This window comes from Falco cherrug, chromosome 8 (assembly GCF_023634085.1).
Source record: "Falco cherrug isolate bFalChe1 chromosome 8, bFalChe1.pri, whole genome shotgun sequence".
Lineage (NCBI taxonomy): Eukaryota > Metazoa > Chordata > Aves > Falconiformes > Falconidae > Falco > Falco cherrug.
The window spans coordinates 52,495,087-52,515,699 of NC_073704.1; the positions used below are offsets into that span (position 1 = coordinate 52,495,087).

The window sequence follows — 20,613 nt, forward strand, 5'->3', positions numbered from 1 at the left end:
AGGGCAATAAAAATGACTCAAATCACCATTCCACGCTAAGCCAGGAGGCCTGCTGGGTAGAAAAACTGTTTTTCCCTCCCATTAGTCTCTCCCAAAAGAACGCCAAAGCCCCTACACTTTCAAGAGCGGTACCTCGTGTTGCCACTGCCTGGTGCAATGGGACGGCTGCACTTCGGGCTGCCTCCAGCATTTGCAGAGTCATTTTATTTGGTTACAAGGTCGCTGCTGCGAGGTTGGTGTCTGTAACGGTGAAATGTGTCAGTGCTCGGAAAGCAAACAGGGAACATCCACAGTCCCCTCTGCCACCCCGGGGCAGGAGCCCACGATCTCCCACCTCTGGGCACTCGCGCTGCCCACCCAAAGCGCCTGTGCAGGCAACACCGGAGCTAAAATTATGCTTTTTACTCTGCAGGTGCTGGATGATGCACCTTCCCCTGCCCCACCAGCCACACGTCCCCCCAACAAGCGTTATTTAAAGCCGCCGTGCGTTGTGCTGGGGGTGCTGGCGGGGGACGCGGGCAGGGGACTGTGAGGGGCGGCGTGGGCAGGATGGCTTTGCTGCTCAGGAGGGAGCACCACAAGCCCCAGTGGCTCATCCACAGTAGGGACCTGCACCCCCCATCCTCTGCGTGTCCTGTGAGGGTCTGCCAAGGCGGGCGCCAGCCCGAGCAGCTCCCCATGCTGTGGCACGAGCCACCTTCCCGTGATCGACGGGCAAACCACCGCCCCGGCAAGGAGGTTTTTGCTAAAAAGCAGCACAGGAGGGGCATGATCCCTTGCAACGCCTCCTGCAACGTCTAGCTGCAACAACATGAACAGAGAACAGAGATTCAGAGCTGCGCTGTTCCACCGTGGACGGGCAGTTTATTTATTTAACAAAGCATGCTGCCAAACGTGCTCCCCGGCAGGGCCCGGGACCCTGCGTGCTCGGCGTGGCCCTGCAGCACAGACATATTTTCCATCTGCCTGGCAGGAGCTTCCCAGCGCTGCCTCTCCCCGCACTGCCAAACTAGGTCAGGCTCTCGCTGCGTCCACATGCTGTGGATCTGGGCACGAAATCACCAGCAACCACAAATTCCCCAGTCACACCTCAGCCTGCCTGGCAGAACTGCTGTTATTTTCAAGCATCGTTTCATCCCTGGCCCATTTCGGGCTCATCCCAAAGTGCTGGTGCCCCAGCACAGCTGCCATGGGGCAGGCTGGGGATAACCAGCAGAGATTTTTCTTCCCAACAACGTTAGTGTCTGGGGAAGCTGCTGTGGCTTCCCAGGACAATTCAACTGGCACCCTGGCAAAGCCCACGGGAAATTTTCATCCGGTTTCATAGGGAACCGGAGGCAGGACCCCCACCGTGCAATGCCTTGAGCCTTTAGGCTGACTCCAGCCTCACACCTGGCTGGAAGAGGCTGTCCAAGAGAGCTGGGCTCCTACAGACTTCATGGAAACAAGCAAAAAGTGACAATTCCTGTTTTGACGGACCACCAGAGCTGTCCCAGGGGAGAGCAGGTCCTAGAACCCATGCCTGGGGGCATCCCCACCTGCGGTCACCCCAGCGCTGGGGTCAGTGTGGCCCTGGGCAGCTCCCACAGGCGTGCCAGAGCTCTGCAGCCACATGGCAGCTTGGCTAAACCAGCCCTTAGGGCAGTGGAAGGGAAGGTGGTCACTGCAGGGGTTTGGGGAGGGGGGGTGTTCTGGAAGTTGCTCAGTAGCAGGACACACGGCTGAGCCATCAGGCAGCCGGGGGCCAGCTCTGGAGGAGCTCTGCAGGACCACCAGCACCAGCACCACCCTGTGCTTCCTCCACCAAACGTTCCCACCCCCCAAGAGCAGCCAAACCGATTACAGCTCCCAAAGCAAACTGTATACATACTTCATTTTTACATTATATCCATTCCCACCATGTTCCAACAGCAACTTCAGGGAAAAGCTTAAAAAAAACCAAACCACAACAGCTCTGATAAGGATGAGTTCTGGCAGAGTAAGGAATGATACTTGCAGTGTGCTCCCAACCAGCCAATGATCTGCACTGAGCAGAAAATATTTGCTGGCTGCAGAGCAGGCTCTGGAGCCCTGCCACTGAGTACACGCTGTCCCCCAAGCCCACGCAGGATCCTGGCCAGGACAGAGCGAGAACCACGCACCTGAAACAGGGACTGCAGGCTGCAGCCAGGAGCACCAGCGACCTGCTGTGGGTGGGTGATGAGAGCCCCAGGGCCACCACTGCCCTGCCAGAAGGGTGACGGGTCCCCATCACCTCCCACCCCGCCAGCCTGGGCACCCATCATGTCTGAGTCATGTCACGGTTCCCGTGTAGACTCTCCCCATCACTCCCTTAATAAGGCAACTCCAGTCTGTACCGACCCTGGCAGCACCACAGAGCATCCTGCAAAGCAGGGAGGGAGGGAGGGGTGAGCAGGGTCAGGAAACTCTTCACCCCCCGTTTGCCTTTCTGTACCTCCCCCCAGGGGCTGTCAGGGAAGCGCTGTCAATTTTGAGAGCTGTAAGGCATTTGCAGATTCTGGGTTTAATGTGCTGGTGTAAGCCAGGATACTGACCCTGCTCGGGGCTGTAGCACCGTGACTTGCTGCAGCTGAGAGGCAAGAAGGGACAGGGGTTTACTGCGACCCAACACTTCTGTGGTGGCAGAGCTCAAGCTGAACTCCAGCTTGACACTGCTGGTGTCACTGCCTTACCTCCAGCAATTGCTAGGGTGTTTGTAATTGCTTTGCAAACTTAAAACAAACTCCCAACCCTTTCTAAAGACAGAAGCATTCCCACCCTGCCATCCCTATTGGCAATGTCTCCATGGTTTGTCTTGTGCATCCACCTGAAGCAGCACTGAGGTACATGCAGTTTCCTCTCCAAATCTGCATTTGCAAAGCTGCTGCTTCACTGCTATGTCCTGTAATTCAAGCCTGGGGTGATGTGCCTGGGTTTGTCTAAGTTGTTTCGGAAGAAGCAAGTGTCCCCCTTAGGACAAGACTGGCTTCCCTTGCCAATGCTCCAGGATCAAGCATCGCAGTTGCTGCCTAGCTTGATCTGCGTTACCATCCCGACACACCGCCTGCGCAGGCAGCAGCTACAGCGCGGAGGGGCTGAAGCTGTCAGAAATGATCGAGGCAGCTCCTGAGCCTTGACTGCAAGGGAGAGAGAGAAAGGGAAAAACTCCTCAAGCACCAAGAGCTTCCCAGCCATATGTGCATAAAAATTTCTTCCCGTGCCACGTGACAAGAGGAAGAGGCGCAGACCCATTACACAATAATAAAAATATGCCTTTAGCAACGTTGAGCCAAAACGTGGAGCTGATGCAGGAAGCTAGCAATCCACACAAAAAGGAGTAAAACGGTAATAAAACAGAAAGACCAAAGTCACTATTGCACACCCCTCGGAAGGACACCGCTGTGGCAGGACGGGGCTTGGGCTCTGCGTGTGACAGCGACCTGCAGCAAAACATCTGCTTGAAACTGTGTAGGTTTCCAGCGCCTGTCAAGAACCCACTGAAGAGATTAATTGTGGTGAGTAGATGAACTTTTCCTTCTTTTTTTCTCCCGCCTTTTAACCTTAACTTTGAAAACTTCCCAAATAAGGTCTAAGTCCCTGAGTGCTCAGGTTTCCAGTGCCTGCACAGGAATCCGCAAAGGCAACAGTCGCCAGGCAAAAGAAATACTCCAGGAAGGAAACATTCCTCAGACTTCTTGCTGGGAGCACCCACCTCATACAGCTGAAGCCACAGCCTCTGTCTTCGCTTTGGTACAGATCCAGCAGTTTCTGTGGAGCTTTAGCTCAGGGCTGGGGAAGGTTTGCCACGGGCATCCCCGGCTGCCTAAAGCTGAGACAGTGATACATCGCTCTCCTTTGACATTGCTTTCTGCAACAGGAGATAACAGATCAAACCCCTACCTGGGATAACGAATGGCTTATATCAGAAATTAAATACATCCCTTTCAGCTGCTGTCACCCGCAGCACACCTGATTTCATCTAAACCAGCCCCACCTGCCCACAGGCTCCTTGAGCCCCAGGGCAACCAAGAAGGAGGCTCACAGGGATAATGATTACTTTGAAGGGTAATTAAGGTGCCTTGAGGTAAGCTGGGAAATTGTGAAGCAAGATGGTGGTTTTATTTAAGAAAGCCTCGAGTATTGAAAGGAAATGGCGTAGAAAGCCATAGTTGTTCATTCCCTGCTGGGTCCCCTCCCATCCTGCTCCCCTCTCTCTCCAAGCAGCAATCTCCCCCAAACTGTCTCCTCTTCTTTCCCCCACTACACCTTTCCCCCCACGGGCAGGCACACACCCCGCTGCCTGGCACAGGGCGGCTTCCCCAGCCAAAACCCACCCTCCGGCTACTGGACGTGCCACCAACTGGACGTGCCACCAAACCACCCCACGGCAGGCGAGCCCTCAGGGACCTTCCCTCTGATGGGATTTCAGCCCAGCCGCCCTGTAAGCACCAGAAAGTACAACTGATCCTTCGCACGTGAGGCTTACAGGCAAAATGTTTTCTGACAGAAACACCTTTTTAATGCATATAGATCTCGACAATCCTTCTGGCTCCTTAATGAAGCAGCTTGGGAAGCTCCCTGCAGCAGGGCTGGGGTGAGTTGCACAGGGGCTTGCAGGAGGTGTGCAGAGCAGGGTGCTGCGGCAGCCAAAGCTATAGGGGACACAGGGACAGAGGTATGTGCTCCCAGGCTCCTGCCCTTGAGGCTGCTCCAGCAGCAGCAGCTCCATCCCACGCCACAGCAGCCAGCAGAAATGGGAGCCCTGTGGGGACACAGCTCCTAGGGAGGGAGGCTCTCGGGTGACAGAGGGATGCACCATAGCTCCGGCGACAAGGAGGACGCACAGAAAAGCCCTTGGAGAGCATGGGTTTGCAGGCCCCCTGCACAGATGCTCCATGTGCTACAGAAGCTCATGGGATGCTCAGGTTTCAGCATGGAGGGGTCGGTTCCAATTCCTGCTGAGGGCACAAGTGTCTGCTTGGAGCAGGCTGGCGGGACAGCTGGGGAGGCGGGCAGCCCCCCCACTGCCAGCATCCCTGAGGAAAGCTGAGCCCCAGCCCCGTGGGAGGGAGAGCCAGGGCACGGGGCTGCCTCTGCTGAGGGCTTGGGCTCCAGCAGGAGGAGAAGGACCCACCGGAGCAGCAAGCAATGACAACAAAATGTCCTAAAACAGAAAGAGGGGATCACATACAGGCCATGGGGCAGAGTCAGAACAACCCATTTTAGACACAATCTTGCTTTGAGTCATTTATTATATTGTGCTATGTAATTGTAGCAAAGGCCCCTGAATATGTGGCTCGTTGGGAAGAGAGACGCTAGTAAAGGCTCAGCTCTGCCTGCACTGCGCCTGCAAATCAGAGACGCTCTGTCTTTATTGCTTTATTTTCCCTGAGGTGCACTCTGAAGGTGTGCTCCAGCTCAGGAGAGAACATTTTCCAAAACTGTCCCTTTCCTGGTTTGCTTCCCAACAACCATTCCCCAAAATTACCCAGTGGAGGTCCATAGCACAGTTTTACAGACTACATTGATCCCAGGGGATGCCCTGGACCCAGAGCAGCAATTTCCACTGATTCAGCTGAACCAGGCCACAGGGAACCATTGTCTCTCAAACCCAGATGACAGACACCTGTCACTCCACCTGTCTGCCTCATACTTCCATCTCAGGGCCCAGATGTTTGCAGCACATTCTGGAGCCTCTGTCCTTTCTCTCTGGGTGGAAGTTTGACCCAGCTATGCTCCAAACATCAGGTCCCAGCCAGAGTCTACCTAGCACCTGGGAGCTCAGAGGGTCTTTCCTCCAAGATCCTCTACCTCAGAGCAACTCAGTGCTGCCCTTGTCCATCATGTGTCCACCACGAGTTGTACCATCTCCTGAGCCCAAGGGCTTAGTCTTCTTCAACCGAGCAACCTAGTAAGCACCATTGCTGCCAAATATATGAGAAGACATCATTTCAGAGTGACTTAATGGATGGATATTTTTAAGTATTGGGAAGAAAAGCATTTCTGTGCGCATGAGATCTTGCCCATCACCAACACGCTGTCAGCGAGGGAGAGGCACTCCACACGTGAAGGGCCAGAGCACTTCTGCACTGGCCCAAGCTCAGCACCAACCCCTCGATAACCTCCAGTGGGTCCTGGTGCTGCCCCAGGCTCTGCAGGGGGGAAGCCGGAGCCTGGCCAGCCATGCCTACCTGCCGACACCTCAGCCAGCTCCTTCCAGTAAACCTGGTCTGCTTCCTTTTCCCATGCTGAAGTCGGTGCCCGACACCGGCGTGCTGTCCCTGGACGCTGAGGAGCTGAACACTTGCACTTCAGCGGCAGGTACACGTTCCAGCCACCACAGCCCCCTTGCCCATCAGACAGCGCAGGTCCCCTCCCGTCCCCTGGCAGTCCTCCCCCACCAGCCCGCTCCCGTCACCTCCTGGGCACGGTGCGCCCTTCTCCACAACAGGCATCGGTCACGGCCAAAAAGTCTGCAAAACCCTATTAGCAAAGACATTAATTAAAATGTCATTAGAAAAGTGAGACCTCAGCTGAAAGCACGCTGCACGGCTTGCTGCCCGTACTGCGGAGAGGAAAGATGCTGATCTGTTTCCAATTTGCTTCGTGGAGCTCATCATACATTCTGTATCAAGGAGCAATTTTCCTTTTAAGGTGGAGCAGCATGAGGTTTGTTTTCTTTCAGAGAGATTTCTTTAAGAGGTTATTTATAGATCCTCTTGTGAATGTGACTGTGCTTTGCATCCCACACGCACGGCTGTGATCTGGGATGAAACGTTCTTGTGGAGCCGTTAATTAACACCGACTCAGGAGCTGCACCAGAGCATGGCTCCAGGTAGCTGCATTTTCCCCATCTATGCAAGTACCGGTACTACTGATCTCCCAGCCTCGGGGTATTTCGTCTTTGCCACTTTTTACCCTGTCAGGTCAACTAGCTGGGTTGTCTGAAGGCAACAGAAGTACTTCTGATAGGGAAATAAGAAAAGGAGCTGCCCTTTTGCCCTGTGCTCCCTCTTGCCCATTTCTTCTCCACGTGAAGCAGTCCCAGCTTTCTCCCAGGTTGTGCTCCACAACGACATTTTTCCTTGCCACAACTTATTAGTGTCATCCACCTCCAGATGCCTCTCACTTCTCTTCTGCCCCGTTTGAAGTGGTTTCTGGGAAGCAGGGATGTAGCTTGCCTTGGGATCTCCCCACTCTGCCAGGCATTTTAACACCTTGTTCCTTTCTGTGAACTGAGAAGCCTTTATTCAACTGTCCGTATTAATACTGGTTGGTGATTTCCACCTCACAAGACCATTAAATTGATACCTTTCCCCAACAGCAAATAAACTTAGATGTAAGAAAAGCAAAAGAGAGCTGAAGAACAAAATATCTTAGCAGATGATCCAGCCCAGGGATCTGTTTTGAATTTCCCACTCCTCTGCATGTACTTAATTATACATATCGCAGGACTGGGGGGCTCCCACTCGGCATTAATATGCAGCATATTGCTCGCTGGATTTGGAGCATGTAACATGCATTTCCTCCCCCTTCAGGAGCTGATACCAGGATAAGGGCGCTAAAGCCAACATGAAATTTATACAATACTTTAATCATCTTATTTCAGTGCAGGAGTTAAGCATAACACTGCTGGAGAGATGCTGAAGCCTCCTAGTATTTGATGTAATGCCAGGCAGGACTTCGCCTGGCCAAAAGGCCACTGGCAGACTGAAAGGTCTGGGATATCCCGGCTCATCTTCTATTGCATCTGCGTTTAACTACAGATTTGCTTCAGCACCAAAGTTTGAAGCAATAGATGAAAGGCAGTTTGCTTGCTTTTCAACCCTCCCTTACATTCTGTATTTTGTTAGCAGGACTTGGGGATGTGATAAGAAAACCCGTGCAAACAGATGATTTTTGAAAAAAGTTTAACCTCCTGCCATCAGAGGTAGCTGTAATAAGGGAAAAGACCAAATTTCATAGGATTCTTTTCCATCAAATAAGACTGTGCACCTCTTAGCCCAGGGGTAGGAGTTGTATCAAAGTGATACGTGGCTAATTCCTTTAAAAAAAAAAATCTTTTGGCTTCAGCTTGATCTCCCCTAATCAAAGAGCTACTGAGCAAAGAGTGAACCAGCCACAGATTCGTATGGGGCAGTTTGTGTCTCATCTCTCCAAGGGCTACTCCAGCTACAGAAGCTGAGAGAAAGAAATGGGGCCAGGGGGTGCCTTTCATCCCCTCACCAGCTTGTTCCTTACAACTGGAAAAGAGCCCGACTCCCTCAGCATCTCCCCTCATGGCCAGTGCCCAGTGGGGAGCACCGGCCCTACTGGGGAGCTGGTGGCCATGGCCATAACCTCCCTCCCTGGCAGAGCAAAGGGCGTGGGGAGGGGATGGCAGGAGCACCTTCACCCATGGGTGGTCTGAAACTGATACCATAGGGGAAATTCCCTTTTTTACTATATCTGTAATCACGTGCAGAACCCAAATGCTACTTTATATGCTTGTAATACCCAGAGGCTCAGGTGGGTCATGCATGAAGGTGGGCTCTCATCAATCAGCCTGATCTGGGGCATCTTCTCCAAGCTGCTGATGCATCTGAGCACTCATTCAAGATGCAGTGGAGTTACTCAGAAGCTGCACAGGCAGCACAGCGATTTACAAACAGCTCCATGTGCAGACATCCAGAGGGATAATTTACTGTATAATAACTGTTCTGTATCATTAGCAGGTTCATGGGAATAGCTTTATTCCAGAAATAATTTTCTATTGCTACATCCCCATCTGGGAGTGGAGTGAGACAAGCCCAGGAGGCTCAGCCTCAAGCCGTGAATGAAGGCAGAGCCTGGAGCTCAAAAAAAAAGCCCTTGGCATTTCCTCTGCTTGAAGCAATGGCTCACTTTACAGAGCCTGGAGACTAACAGCAGCCGGGTTTTTAACAGTTACCTGTCTCTCCAAGGTGACTGTTAGCAGCAAACATCAAGGCTGAGCTGCTGCCCCACCCCCTTCCCCCCCGAGAGGCAGGTCAGCCCTGCGAGAGGTTGGACCACCACCGTTCTGCAGTGGTGCGGTGTGAGGTGTGGAGGTGTGGCGGAGGCTGCAGTGGGGCGCTCACGGCCGCGGGGGCAGCTGCCCCCCGATGCTGCGGGCTGTGCAGCACCCTGCGGCTGGGCTGCAGTGAGGGCAGGGACACTCCGCTAGCCAAAGGGCTCCATTCCTACTGCCAGGCAAAACGCATCGAGGGCTGCCTTGGCCCGAAGCCTCCACAAACCCATCTTCTAAATTCAGCCATGCCTCCCACGGTGGGTTTTGGGCTTGGTAAGCAACCCCAGTGACCCCACCGCACAGCAGGTCTTGCTGAGGAAGTTTACACCGAGCCCCCTTCTCCTTCCTCCACTCCGCTAGTGCCGAGCAGCTCCTTGTGCACCCCTGCGCCATCACTGCTTGTGTTTCAGGGGAAAGGAGGCCCAGGAGACAAAACAGAACAAGGGATGGCCACAGGTATGGACTTAGAGAAGAGCAAGTTTGAAAAAAATATTGGTCAGATCTAGAAAACTCCATGAGCCAAATCCTTGGATTCATATCACACCAAAACAAACAGCTCTCCCACCCTACCGACAAAAGCTCAATTATCTCCCATTTTCACGCAAGTCTCTACAACACCCCATCCCGGTGGAGGGGCCACCACCGTACCCTCACATGCTGGCTACGGCACATCACAGCCACGTCCCGTCTCCTCCTCACAGGCTGCGCCATGATCTCTGCTGTCCTCCTCCTCTGGACTGTGCCTTGCGTGGCAAACCACATCCTTGGGGGCTTTGCCAAGGGAGCACTGCAGGAAGGGCCACAGCTAGCATGCAGCCTGCCGGGACCCCCCGGGCCACCTGGCCCCCCCGGCGCACCCGGGGCTCCAGGGACGGTCGGCAGGATGGGCTTCCCGGGCAAAGATGGCAAGGACGGCAGGGATGGCGATAAAGGCGAGCACGGTGACGAAGGTAAGAGAAAAGCGCTTCTTAACACAACAAGGGTAAAATGTAAGAGCAATAGTGCGACAGCCCAGTTAACAGCAACTTGTCACCCCAAATCTGAGCGCCAGGACAGAGCACATCTCATAGGAAACTCTTCTAGAAATTTCCACTCTCCTCCCTCCAACATCTCACACTTCCCAGCTCCTGCCGGGGGGTTCAGACCAGTGCTATTTGCAGATAGCACCTTACTGCTGTACGCCATTGCTAACGGCTGCACTTCGTTACGAAGTGAGATTTTCCCTGCCTTAATATACACCCTCTGGATGAGACAAAGCGGTGGCCTCTGATGCCCGCTCTCAAGAAAAACAAAGTCAGGAGAAAAAAAATTAAGTACTTTCTCCCCAGAGCAGTCTAGCGGGGGGACAGGCATTGCTCCGACCACGCTCAATCTAAATCAAAGCAAACAACCCTCTCTGACCCTGAGGTGGGGCTCTCCTTTAGACCCAGCTTACAGTCGGTAAGCATCAGGACCAGCTGCGGTGGGAGAACAGTGATTTCCCATTGCCACACTAGAGTGCACTCCTGGTTCAGCATTACACCAGCGCGCCAACGCTGGGTCTCACTCTCTTCTCCTACTCCCAAAACAGGGAATCTGGAGAACAAGTTTCTACCCACAGCTTGTATTTAAATCTACTTTTGCCACAGCAGGGCAAGAGGCAGGGTATAAATCCCCACAAATTTGTCCTCTATCAGGCAATACCATAATCAGCACTGACCACCAGTTTCAGCATCACTGTGACAGCCCAACTCACTTCTCATCTCAAGGCAATCCCAGCACCAGGTGTCTTCTGGTTCATGACTAGGTCATCCCCCAGCTAGGCTTAGCTTTTTACTACACCTGTGTTATTTTTTTTAAACAACAGTTTCATGTTAAATGTAAAAAAATAAAAAAAAAAAAAAAAAGGAGAGACAGAAAATGAAAAGTACTCCATCTGCTCCAAGCTACATTCCAAAAGCTTCACAAACCTGCCCCACTCCTGAAAAACCCAAACATTTAAAGCTTGTTCTTGGCTAGCTTTATAATTAATTACTCCTTTTTCTCAAGTGAGACAGATAATCGAACCAGCCTTTTGGTCCTTGAAAGGGACAGACTGTCCTGCTCCAAGTCCCATTGTCCTTATGCCAACTGCCCACCTAACACGGTTAGTCACTCCTGACAGATGTCCAGCCCCAGGTGCTATTTCATTTGGATTCTCACTGGCAAGGTTTTCCTCCTACATGAAAATGTATGGCTGCAACAATACAACCCCTTTCCACTTGCCATATCATCTCTTTCACTGAAAAATTTACAAGGTTATTTGTTTTCTAGGTCCACAAGGCAGAACAGGAAACCCCGGCAAGCCAGGACCGAAGGGGAAAGCAGGAGCTATTGGCAAGGCTGGCCCACGAGGACCCAAAGGTTTAAAGGGTAATCCTGGAAAAAACGGGGCACCAGGAAAGAAAGGGCCCAAAGGGAGCAAGGGTGAGGCGGGGATGCCAGGACCCTGCACCTGTAATGCCAACAAAGCCAAATCTGCCTTCTCTGTGGCGGTCTCAAAGAGCTACCCCAGGGAGAGGCTGCCCATCAAATTTGACAGGATCCTAATGAACGAGGGAGGACATTACAACGCTTCCAGTGGGAAATTCATATGCAGCATCCCAGGTATTTACTACTTCACTTATGATATCACTTTGGCCAACAAACATTTGGCTATCGGCTTGGTCCACAACGGGCAGTACCGGATCAAGACTTTTGATGCCAACACTGGGAACCATGACGTTGCCTCTGGATCAACCATCCTTTCTCTGAAGCAGGAGGATGAGGTATGGCTGCAAATCTTTTACTCAGAACAAAACGGGCTCTTTTACGATCCCTACTGGACAGACAGCTTATTTACTGGCTTCCTGATATATCCTGATCAAGATTATCTCAATGAAGTATAGAATGAGAAACAAGCCTCTGGGAAAAAGGAGGAAATTAATGAGAATTCAGTCCAGCAAAGTGCAGCCTGTACATGGACATGTGTGGAATTACCATACAAGTCTACATTTTTGGCGCTAACAGCCTGCATTGGCTATTTAGATATTTACTTGATGTCATCCATTAGTCCGCAGGGTACTGGGACCAGTAGGACTCACCTTTAAGCAGCCTCATGAATCTCTCAATCTTGAAGCCACCCATCTGACGTTTTCCATCACGTTTCCGACATGCCACGGACATGTAACTCAAATACTGGTGCAGAATGCTTTCATTATGACATATTACTATAAAGCATGGAAACCAACAACCATGTCCTGAAAGCTGAGTTCAGAAGTGCCATTGATGCTGGAGAGTGTATCCCTGCGCCTCCCCCCCGACACCCCCCCACACCCCCATAATAGTAATAAACCTTGGTAATATAGAGTTACACTTTGCCAACTACTTAAGAGTCAGGAAGTTGTCAGCCGAAGCTGTAAGAGTAGTTCTCAGCCTCATCAAAGCAGTACTAATAAGCAAAGGCACCTGGTCTAAATAGGGAATGACACAAAAGAGAGCTGTCCTTTTGAAGGTTAAAGGTAAGGCTCCTCGTAAGACACAAGCTGTTGCACTGAGCTCCACTGGCGTTTCTCAGACTTCAGCCTCGATACACCAGTGCTGGAGTCCTGTATCTGGTTTTAGACCAGTGTTGGCAAGCTGTCACCAGCGCCTAAACTGGACTGTGCAAGCCAAGTATCTGTGTGGGCTTCCGAGCCACGGTGGAGGATGAACTTTACAGATAAGACTCAACTGTCAAAGACAGCAGGAACCTTCACCAGCAGAAACAGGTTAATTGATAGTCCCTCTCCTTCATCCCTGCCAGCTTTTGCTGGAAGGAGGTACATGTGGTGCTGCTGAGATCCTCCTCAAGGGCTTGATGCTGCAGCTAGACACTACCTTACTGCTGCTTTGCTTTTTTGATGTTGTATGTCAGATATTACAGGTGCTTCAGAAGCAATGTTTTGGTTCTAAACTGTATGGAAAAAAACGCTGAGAAGTCAGAAGCTGAACTTTTGCTCAGCTGAGCTTTTTGCTTTTGCTAAGCTGAGTTTAGCCATTTTTTTTTTTCCTCCTCTGTATCAGCTATTACAGGGACATGCTCCAAAATGGTTTGCTATTGCCAGAGGAAGGAGTTCTCGTGCTACACAGCCACTCAGGCTGGCTGCCTTGCCCCAGGGTGTCCAACACTCCTGTAACACAGAGCTCTCTCTCAGCAGCCAGATGGAAGGAGTCTCTTCCTCACTGTCAGGTGCATCTTCCTGGTTTCCAGTCATACTTCTCATCTCCTTTATCACTTGATGAAAATTCTCATGAACTTCCAGCTCCTCTAATCCTCATATTTAGGCATTGAAGGGATATCCCGTAAGAACAAAGATTTTTCTTTTTCAGTCTTACTTTCACAGCTCCAAATATTTGCATGATGTTTATGAAGTACAGTAATTGTTTTATATCTTACAAAAGTCTTTTCAAATACATTTTATAAAATAAAGCTGAACAAAAGTACTGCTGGAATAGTCTTGATATTTATGAGTGGTTTCCCAGAAGGTATTTCAAAACTGTTACAGATTCCACCGGCCCCATTGGGTTTGGTGATGAATTCTGCAAGGGCTGGTGCAACAGGAGGATTCCCCTCCTCCCAGCCCAGCAAACTGAGGAACGCAATGAGTTTCCTGCTCTCTGTGCAAGAAAACCTGCAAGGTAGAAGCATAGGATCTGTCTGTTCCCCTGCAGCTGCTCACCCAGATGGCAGGTATGCTTTTCCTGACAGTGGTTGCTCAGATTATATATTTAATAAATATATGTGAAATAATATAAATAATACCCGGGGTGTCCTGGGGTGCATCTGCAGGCAGCTTCCCAAAGGCAGCAGCAGTTCAAGAACTGCATTTCTCCCCCATTGCCCAGCGCCGCACTCCCGCCCTGGCAGCCCAGCGTGGGACATGCCTGCTCTGAGCTGCATGCAGGTCTCTACCCGACACAGGTCCCCCAGCAACAGCATGTCTTTGGGGCAGCTCAGGGGAGGTGGTGGGACACACGGGAGGATGCCACCTCCCCACATCACCGCGCCGCTGCTCTGCGCCCAAAGCACAGTACAGCTTTAGTTCATCCAGCACACTGCTGCCTAAGGACAGAGCCTTGCTTCCCTCCCCACTTCTTTCCCCTGTATTCAGTGCATTGCCCAGCTCCAAAAGTGGGTAGTTTTGAGTTTGGCTTTTTGTAATTATTATTGTTTGTGTTTTATTTGTAGACAAGTTAGTTCCCCACTGATTTGTATGAGCTGAACCCACTTGGCCCCGGGCAGGTACCAGGGCTGGGAGGGGATGGGAGAGCACCACAGGGAGTAAGCGAGAACAGGAGGGTGGGGGGGACGCAGCAGCGAGCAATTAGATCCACAATTAGATCCCTGTAGCTGCTCAGCCTTCCCTTCTCGTCCCCAGAAAAGGCCCCAGCAGGGAGCGTTTCCTCTGGGCATCAGCCCTTTCAGAGGGACACAGCTTGGTTTCCCCAGAGGAGAAGCAAACGGGGTTATTAACTGTCTGGCAAAGCATCCTTTTTATCCCAGTGACAAGGAAAACCTGCAAACAAGTCTTGAGTCTGCAATATCAAAATGCAAATTATAAAGGGAACCACTGACCCCCGCTGAGTGCTCAGTTCGACAGCACTTGCTTCCAGCTGGGGCTACGAGGTCCTTCCCACCAGAGCAGCACTGGGCCACTGGCTCCCACGGGAACTGCCCCGGCCACCCCACCAGCTCACCAGGACACCCTCTGCGCTGCAGAGCTCAAACCCAGCCCTGGGCATCTGCTGCCATCGAGGAGTGCGAGCAATGGAAACCCAAACTCACAAAGTACAGCAGGCAGGAGGGAGAGGGACAGCTTCTCCGGACTGTGCACCCTCCCACGGGGCTGAAGGCATTGGAAGGTGCCAGCTATCGTAAGTATTTCTGTGAGAGAGGCCTGAGCGTTTGAAGTGATACATGCAGGTTCCTCTGAAAAAAGATGAATTTCCTCTTATGATGCCTGATGAGCAACTTGAACGCTGAACAAGATGTCTCCACTCAGCCCAGTCCTGCAAGACGAGCCACGTGAAGCAGCTGTGGGCTCCCCTCCTGCTGCCTCCCCCAGGGGAGGAGGGAGGGAAGGGCAGCCCAAGGACAAGTGTGTCTGGGTGCCTACAGGGCCAGTCATTGAAATATTACAAGGTGGGGGGGGGGCAAATGCCACGCAAAACTCAAAATGACTGGCTCAGACTTGGAGGATTTTAAAAATAACACATTCTGGCTCGCTTCTGCATCTTCAAGCCACATTTTAGTTTGTGCTGCTATTGTCCTCCAGCCAAGCATTTATTTACTTTTGTTTTAAACTGAAAGTGAGATTTACATAAAGTCTTTTTATTCCAGAAACACAAAGTTTCTGGAAAGCCACCAAATAAAGAGCCCTGGGTTTCACAGCCAAGCTGACCCAAGACAGCCCCACTCCTCGGCAGGCTGCGCGCCCCAGGAGCTGCCTGCACCTCGGGTACGGTGGGGAAGAGCTGGGAGCAGCGGTAGCTGGGGCAGCACGTGGGCAGATGCCACCAGGGAGGAAGGAGGAACGTCCTGGCTGAACAGGGTGCCACCCACAGCTGCCACAGTTGCACAAGACCTGTTATGCTGCAGCATCTTCCTTCACCGCAAGCATCGGAGCTGCCCTTTGCACCAGGTTTTGGCACAAGTGAGTCCCTCTGGCACAGCCGGCGTGCCGGGGCAGGGAGGCAAGGAAAGGCAGGAGCTCCCACCTTCAGTGTGCAGCCAGCAGCAGGGAAAAGGCTCGGCTGGCTCAGCTCATGGCTCGTTAGAGACCAGCATGGACCCGGCTGCGAGCACGTGTGCTGCCCAGGTCCCGTCCGAAGCAGAGGTGGCTTTTTCTGCCACAGGATCTTGTCTCCGCTGCCATCCCCACATCCATCCCCAGTGCCACGTGGCAGCACACTTCCAGCTCAGGCGAAGCTGTGATTCCGAACTGTCTGAGCACTCTGCACAGACATCAGCAGGGTGGGCAGTGCTCAGTGCTGGGTGAGCCCCAGGACAGCTCTTCCTGCCTGGTGCAGCTTCTGACCCCTTAACTCAGCCTCCCAAAGCCCTTTTCCTCCTCGTCAGGGCTGAGCTACGCAGAAGGACCTCAGGGGTGGGTTGTTGGGGGTTTTGTTGGGGTTGTTTTGTTTTGTTTTTTTAAAAAAAAACACCATACATTTCAATGCTAAGAATGAAAAGAAAAAATAAACATAAAATATTTTCACTGTGCAAATTAACATTAACCATGGAGTCAATGTACATGGGGTATCTGGAAAGTAACGATGCAGTGTCACAGCTGGAAACAAAGGAAAGGAGCCAGAACAAGGTGGCACCTCCCCCGTGCAGCCCTGGCCATGTGCCCCACACACTGCCCTGAGATCCGGCACTGCTGAGCTTCAGCACTCACCCAAGCAGACCCAGCAGGTCACAGAACAGTTCGGGTTAGAAGGGACCTTAAAGATCAAGTCTTAAAGTCCAACCCCTCCCAACCACGGGCAGGGACACCTTCCACCAGGGCAGGTTGCTCAGAGCCCCGTCCAGCCTGGCCCTGAGCATCCCAGGGATGGGGCACCCACAGCTGCTCTGGGCAGCCTGTGCCAGTGTTGCACCACCCTCATTGTAAAATATTTCTTCCTTATATCTAATCTAAATCTAGTCTCTTCATGTTTAAAGCTGTTGCCCCTTGTCCTGTCATGATGTCATGTTTCAGAAGCCTCCAATCATAATGGGTATAACTATAAAGAAAATTAGACCTGGCCATCTTCTCCCTCCACTTGGCAGGTGTACATCCTAGGAGCCATCAATTTTGTCTTCAACTGTTTGATCGTATCTTCCTTCTGGGGGATTAAGGGACTAAGGAGGACCCAGGCGCATTCACCAGTCACCCTGGTTTGTGCTGCTCCCCAGGTGAGCCCATCTCAGTTACACCAGTTAACACTCAATAGTCAGCACCCCAATGTTAAAAAAAAAAAGTCTCTTCTTTCTGTTCTTCCAGGTTTTGTCAATGCTGCCCCACTAAGTAACACCATCACCCTGAAGACCATGTTCTGGCAGGCCCACGGTAACGTTTCACAGCTCTGGGGGCTGCATGGCAGCTGGTGCTTCTCTGCACCATCCCCGCTGTCCTACCTTCTGGCAGCTCCCAGCCCCTTCCCACTGCCAAGGGCCATTCCTGCACTTGAAACAAGCCAGGTCCAACAGTACAAACTGCAGAGTTACATCAGGACAGCACAAGCCTGTGCCCCACAGCTCTCAGTGCCCCACTCCAACACTCCTGTAACCTCATTAATGGCCCTGTCCTTTCTCCCTGCATTTTTTCAGCAACTGTGTGTGGGAGAAGTCATGTCCCCTGGGTGCTTGACAGGCAGGTAGAGAAGTGAAAGACCTCTACAAGGAAGGACATGTTCACAGAGTTTCTAATTTCCACATACACCACTGGCCGAGAGGAGGAACGAGGAACTGAGTGCTCGGACCAGGAAGGAGCAGGGGCGAGGGGATGGTGTGCCCGAAGGGGATGCTCAGGCAGGCGGCTGACTGGTGCATCTTGCCCGCTCTTGGGCACAAAGCTCAGATGTTTCAGGCTGCTGTGCAGGACGGGCCAGTGAGCCTCTCCTGGGGGTTCTCAATGCCCCAAGGCAAGGCACAAGCACCCCAACTCAATCCACTCAGCATCAGCAGAAAGTTAGGAACTGCAACCATTTAAAAGCCTTTGAATAAAACAGGCTTTTCAAGCTACACAGAAGTACAGCAGCATTTTCCTTAAACCCCAGGATACCATCTGTAATGCTGCTCTTGTATGGTCACAGGCTTAGCCTGGGATGGATGCACACCCAGCAGCAGCTCAAGGGGGTTAAAGCCCATCATAGCAGCCAGGCTTGATAACTACAGTTCCTAAAGACAGTCTTAATCCTGTAACTTTGTTTCTTAAAAAAAACAAACAACAAAGAAAAAAACATAACATTCATAGCTTGCTTCTACCCATAGCGCAGGAAAGCAGGTTGCAGCTCTCCAACCCCAGGAGCCCCGCAGAGAAAGCGGCAGCTCTGCTCTCACCTGCCTTCATCCCTGCCGTCTGCAAGGGCACAGAGCCTTTGAGCAGTGTGCTGAACAGCTGCGTGTTAAACCCGGTCCCACTAAGTCAGTAAAGCAAGGGCACAGCTCCGTGCAGCTCACAGGATCTTCCCTGTGCGCGTTTTACTGCGCCACGTGCCCACCGCCCAGCCCCACCAATGCTGGCTCTTGGATGGAGCAGGACCAGCCACGTTTGGGCACAGCTCCACAAGCCACATTATCCCAGTTTAGCACAGTTAAAGGAAGAGGTCCTGCTTACCTCTTGCCACTCAGGCCTGTACCTCCACACTGATTGCTTTGCACTGGCTTCAGATTGCTCTGTGAACCAGCATCACTTCCTAAAAGCACAGAAAACTAACCTAGTAGAAAAACTAGGTAAGGCAGATCAGATAACAAAAATACACAAGAGCTAGCAGAGGAACCACACAGGAAGGGCAGTAGAAGGTACAGATGGACATTCAGAACCAGAGCTAATAAAGCTCTTCCCCTTATCAGCAAAAAAAATTTACATTGTGTAAAGGAACTCAAATTAGCTTAAAATAGGTGCTCAAGGTGTTGCTGAGCCAATCTGGCTTTGGGGTCCTGGTGAAATGGGAGGCACCTGGGCAACAACAAGCTGAGCTGCTCATCTGGGGCTGGGGGCTGTGCAGGTACGAGGGGGTGCCTGTCTGCACTGGCCTCGCTGGCTATGAGGGATGTTTCTCTCCCGCTCCAGTAGCAGGTGAGGTTGAGGGGTGAACGAGTGTCTTTTTGATGTCTTACCTACATGTGGAGCCTCCCTGGCAGAAGCACAGGTGCTGCCTGTGCTGTACCTGAGACTTGACTTAAAAAGGCCTCTTTTCTTTTTTTCTTTTTTTCCCCTGTGCTCCACCAAGAGAGCCCAGCTCCTCGCTGACACAGGCACAGCCTCCCTGTGCTTGGTGCTGCCATTTACCATGGCACTGCCACCGCATCGCCCCCCAGCCCAGCCTGGCCCCTCCTGGCCCCCACACTGAGTAAGGTGCAGGTAAGGTGCCAGTTGCCTGAGCCACCGGGTCACTTTGTGGCTGATGTTCTCAGTTATTTGCAGATGGCTTTGTTGCCAAAAAGTGATTTTATCGCCCCAGCACTCAGAATGTTAGCACTAGCGGTGAAGATGTTAACTTGCTTAGTTAAACTGATTTCTAAGGGGAAACCCCTTGGTGTTAACAATTCCATGGAGTTACAAGCTCCGCTTGCTTCAGTGAGGTTTTACTGACTCTGTGCCTGTGCTTTACCTAACCGTGACTTACTGATGCTGAAAGAGTAACGTAAAACTTCTCAAAGTTAATATAAACCCTGTGCAAACCTACTCTGGGAATCTCCATGGGATTTTACTTTTATCTCTCTCTGTTTTTTCAAAACACTTGAAAATTAAATCAACGCAGTGGTGGCTAAAGCCTGTATTTTAACCCAAACTTCTCTGATTATATCAGAACCTGATGAGGATTTGAATGATCCCGGTTGGATGGAAAAAGAGAGACTGTAGCTGGAGTCAGTTTTACAATGCCAACGAGTTAATGTCTGTGTGTTCGTTTGACTATCTCATGGAAGAGTACTGGATTCCCCGGGCTGCGTATGGCCTTGCTGGCACTCCCTCCCTCAAAGTAACGCAATTCCAAGGTTCAAGGCTGTGTCTGAGCTCTTATCAAGCCCAGAATTACTGCTCTCACTCATTCGTTACTCTGAGTATTTTATGAGATCAAAGACGCTGTCAGTTGGGTGTTTTTTAAATCAACAGGGCAGTCTATCTGAGCCCTGCTGACAGCTGTGCTACAGAAAGGAAAACCTCATTCGTTACTTGTTTTCATTTTTAATGTTAATACAGTTGCTGAAGGAAAATTTTGACACATCATACTAAATTTTCAAATGAAACAAATGAAACGAATGAACCATATTCTGGAAAAATAAAATATTTTGGCTGCAAAATTAAAAACCAACATTATATGGAGCAGTTTATTATTTCACGTGGATTCTCAAGATTTCTTAAAAAATGCAAAAGTTTTAAACCAATAGATGCTATGGACATGGATTTCTGAAAATCCCTATCATGCTGACGTTATTGAAACTTTATTTCAAAGAACTGATACTCTCTTTCAAATAATACTATTGGTTTGATTTACACTCAGTTGAAAAACCCTGAGAATTATATTGCTACAATACACATATATAAAAAGTGTTAGAGGAAATCAATATATTATTGTATGAACCATGAACAGAGTACTTGTAAAGAAAAGGTCTGGTTGTTACTCAACAAAACAGTTATGCACGTGCTCAGTTTTAAGCAAAGAGACCAGACAGTTTTTTCTTTGCCTTAATTTAAGGCACCCGAGTACTTTGTTTAAGGGATACTGGGATGTACTTAAAAGAAAATTATTTCTGATGGACACTTGGTGGCAGCTTTTATCTGTAAGCTTAATAGCTCTTGCCACTTAACTTCATTGCTTTTCCTTTATAGTAGGGG

At 51.0% G+C, this 20,613-nt stretch overlaps 2 protein-coding genes across 2 annotated transcripts in view; one reads left to right on the plus strand and one right to left on the minus strand.

Annotated features, from left to right (window-relative positions):
- PTTG1 (PTTG1 regulator of sister chromatid separation, securin) overlaps window positions 1-20,613 on the minus strand; it is an 82,904-nt gene that overhangs the window by 21,412 nt on the left and 40,879 nt on the right. The gene's annotated exons all lie outside the window — the stretch shown is intronic.
- C1QTNF2 (C1q and TNF related 2) lies at window positions 3,126-13,538 on the plus strand. The gene is made up of 3 exons (XM_014286225.3): window positions 3,126-3,515; window positions 9,730-9,978; window positions 11,321-13,538. Exons 2-3 carry the CDS (start codon window positions 9,738-9,740, stop codon window positions 11,932-11,934), a joined length of 855 nt encoding a protein of 284 aa, XP_014141700.1. The 5' UTR covers window positions 3,126-3,515; window positions 9,730-9,737; the 3' UTR covers window positions 11,935-13,538.